Genomic DNA, 829 nt, shown 5'->3' on the forward strand with positions numbered 1-829 from the left:
AGAATGGTCAATATGAGTATATATTCATCAGTTAACTTACCTGGTGTCATAAAGTTACAACAGAATCCCTGTAAAATCTAGAAAATTGGAAAATTCATAAAACTAAGTAATTATTGAAAAACAATTAATCTTAATATTAAGCGTTTTTCAATAGTTAATTGCATATTTATGGATAATTACTAAGTTTTTTGGATTTATCGGATTATATAAGGATCCTGTTATGTTATTTATGACATCAGGTATATCTACTGGCTCTTATTGGCCAAGATTAAAATTGTTAAATTTTATGTTCATTCTAAGATGTGGTATTCCTTTAACATATGGGGAAGGCTGTTAAAATAAAATGAAATAAAATGAAATGATGTATGTAAGAGTGAAATTCAAAATGAGTCTCATTGGTGCGTATTCTCCTTTAGATAAAAATCAGAGATTAAATGGTAATGATTTAGCATGTAGATAGAATCATTGAGAATTTTAGTTGTTATTCAAACAGCGGTTTCTTTCTTTCTATAAAATATAACCAAACATTAGATTTAAAATTCAAATAAGATAGCTTAAATGTAATATAAATGTGTGAAAGAATGTAAAAATAAGAGGAAAAGATCTGATACAGTTAAATAGAAAATGTTTACATTAAAAATAAACAGTGGATTTCTAACACATCCTCTATTTACATGGTGTTTATACATCACTGCTGCACCGGGCAGAAAAACACACGCACTGTTCTCCATGCAGATTTTATTTCTTCGTATTCAAATTTGAGTATTAGTTGATTTGAAGTTATGTTATTGGAACAGTATTATCCTTATGTTAACATTGTCAGGCTATT

At 27.5% G+C, this 829-nt stretch overlaps 1 protein-coding gene across 1 annotated transcript in view; it reads left to right on the forward strand.

Moving 5' to 3' along the window:
• The window catches only part of LOTGIDRAFT_171975 (hypothetical protein), a gene marked incomplete at both ends in the record, with an annotated part of 9,346 nt that extends 9,009 nt beyond the window's left edge, over positions 1 to 337 (forward strand). The window contains one exon of the mRNA XM_009048550.1: positions 240 to 337. Coding sequence (XP_009046798.1) covers positions 240 to 337 — 98 coding nt within the window. The remainder of the gene's footprint in view (positions 1 to 239) is intronic.
• Between the last annotated feature and the right edge of the window lie 492 nt (positions 338 to 829).

Source organism: Lottia gigantea (assembly GCF_000327385.1).
Source record: "Lottia gigantea unplaced genomic scaffold LOTGIsca_124, whole genome shotgun sequence".
NCBI lineage: Eukaryota > Metazoa > Mollusca > Gastropoda > Lottiidae > Lottia > Lottia gigantea.